At 41.1% G+C, this 2,067-nt stretch overlaps 1 protein-coding gene across 1 annotated transcript; it reads right to left on the bottom strand.

Moving 5' to 3' along the window:
• Nucleotides 1–301: 301 nt before the first annotated feature.
• On the bottom strand, nt 302–1,231 carry LOC140075564 (taste receptor type 2 member 40-like). The gene has a single exon (XM_072121646.1). It carries the CDS (start codon nt 1,229–1,231, stop codon nt 302–304), a length of 930 nt encoding a protein of 309 aa, XP_071977747.1.
• Between the last annotated feature and the right edge of the window lie 836 nt (nt 1,232–2,067).

Genomic DNA, 2,067 nt, shown 5'->3' on the forward strand with positions numbered 1-2,067 from the left:
CTTCTCCAGACTCCCCGTCCCTTCCAGAACCAAAATCAATGTCTTATAAAAGATGGAATATTCAGGATTTATTTCTTATGGATGGTTACTTAAAGCGACATTTTTGTGACAAATCCATGAGTCAACCATCTAAAGACAATTTTTATTTGACACAATAGACTTTGCAGACACATCTACCAAATGTCTAAACCCTTCCACCCTAAATTCTACAAAATCTCATACAATGATAAAAGCTGTGGAAAACATTAGGAAGAGTAATGGAATTTGAGAACAACAAAGAGCAAAAGGTAAGTCCACTGCCTTATGAAGATTGGTGGATGTTTGAAAATAGTCTCTGAGAACATTGACTTATTGACTGAGTCATTTGGTTCTTTAATTTTGGATTTCTCAGGATTATTGTCAGGGTTTGAGCACAAGGACAAATCATGATGCTGCTCCAAAGGATGACCACAAAAATCTCATCGGAATTAGATGAAGTCATAAATAAACCGATGACAGAAAGATACAGGAGTAAATTGAGAAGCATTTGGATGATCATGGTCACAATTGCTCTTACATGACCCTGTAGCTGAGGAGAAGATCTAGACTGGGCAGAATGGCGTCTCATCCTCCAGATATGGTTCACCAGAGACCACACACTGAGCCCAATGCAGATGAAAGCCACAAGGAAGGGGATGCAGCAGCCAATGATGATGTTATACACCATGATTCCTCTATCAAAAATGATGTCATAATTGTAGGACCTGGTGGTCGTCTTGTTTAGAAGGATCTCCAGCCTTGCTGTCCAGCCATATGGAAGGTTAATTAGAAACATAACAATTGAGGTCGCTATGAGCATCGACACAATGGAAGAGGACATCCACTTCTTCATCCGAACGAAGACCCAATGGGAAGGGTTCACCAGCTTCAGGCAATAGTGAAGCGAGAGCCAAGCCGTGTGCCAGACATTGTCATAGATAAAACAGAGATTCAAGGCGAAGAAAAGAAAATATTGTTTTGTAATCATCTGGTAAAACCAGAAGAGATAAATGAGACAATTCATGTTAGTGCAACATTGGAGGAGAAGGTTATTGATGGCCATGAAAATGAAGATTTTATCAGTGACACCAAGTTGTTGGTTCTTCTTCCATTCAATGATGTAAATGATGATTACGGAGGAGCTGAGAATAATTTCCACGATACATGAGAATGTGATAACAATGATCTGGAAAACTTTCAGAGTGGCAATCATCCCGGCTGGAGGAGTCTGTCTTACTAAGAAGCCGGTGTGCTGTCCTGGACATGATCTCTGTTTCTTCCCAATATTGAGGACACAAGCTCTGACCAATGCGGGAGGAAATCATAAACCATGCAAATGTCCTCCATATCAGATTCTGTACCATCATCACAGGAGGGGCAATATGGAAATCATTCCATACTCTAAACTCTGCAGAGTGAGGACCTACACCAAATACTTTACAAACAGAGCTGATGCAAGAGTCTTCTGTAGAGTCGTAGACCTTGTGTCCCGACTGCTGCAACGTCTTAAATAGAAAGATACCCTGGGTCACCGGATACTGTTCCCATTCATATATGGCTATTGTCAAGGTTCTTCTAGGCTTACTGTCGCTTGGTGAGGAGTCTACACAACTATGGACAGTAGAAGATACGACCACATTTCAAAAAATTCTTCAAAACTTCATATGTTACCATAAATATTGTATTATGTAATATTTGATAATTGATAATTGTCCCAGAATGTATCAGATGTATAAGTCTCTCCTGCTCCATCACCATCAGCAGAAGAAAGAGAATGACTGAGAAAGAAATCACCAGTCTATTATTAGACCTCAAAGCGATGAAGATCTTCTACCGCAGGAGATCTATGGAAACATTGCCCACTAAGAGATGACAACCCCACATATCCAAGGGTTATTATAGAAATTAGAGATGAGCGAACATGCTCGTCCGAGCTTGATGCTCGGTCGAGCATTAGGGTACTCGAAACTGCTCGTTGCTCGGACGAATACTTTGCCCGCTCGAGAAAATGGCAGCTCCCGCCGTTTTGCTTTTTGGCGGCCAGAAACA

Source organism: Engystomops pustulosus, chromosome 8 (genome assembly GCF_040894005.1).
Source record: "Engystomops pustulosus chromosome 8, aEngPut4.maternal, whole genome shotgun sequence".
In the NCBI taxonomy this organism is placed as follows: domain Eukaryota; kingdom Metazoa; phylum Chordata; class Amphibia; order Anura; family Leptodactylidae; genus Engystomops; species Engystomops pustulosus.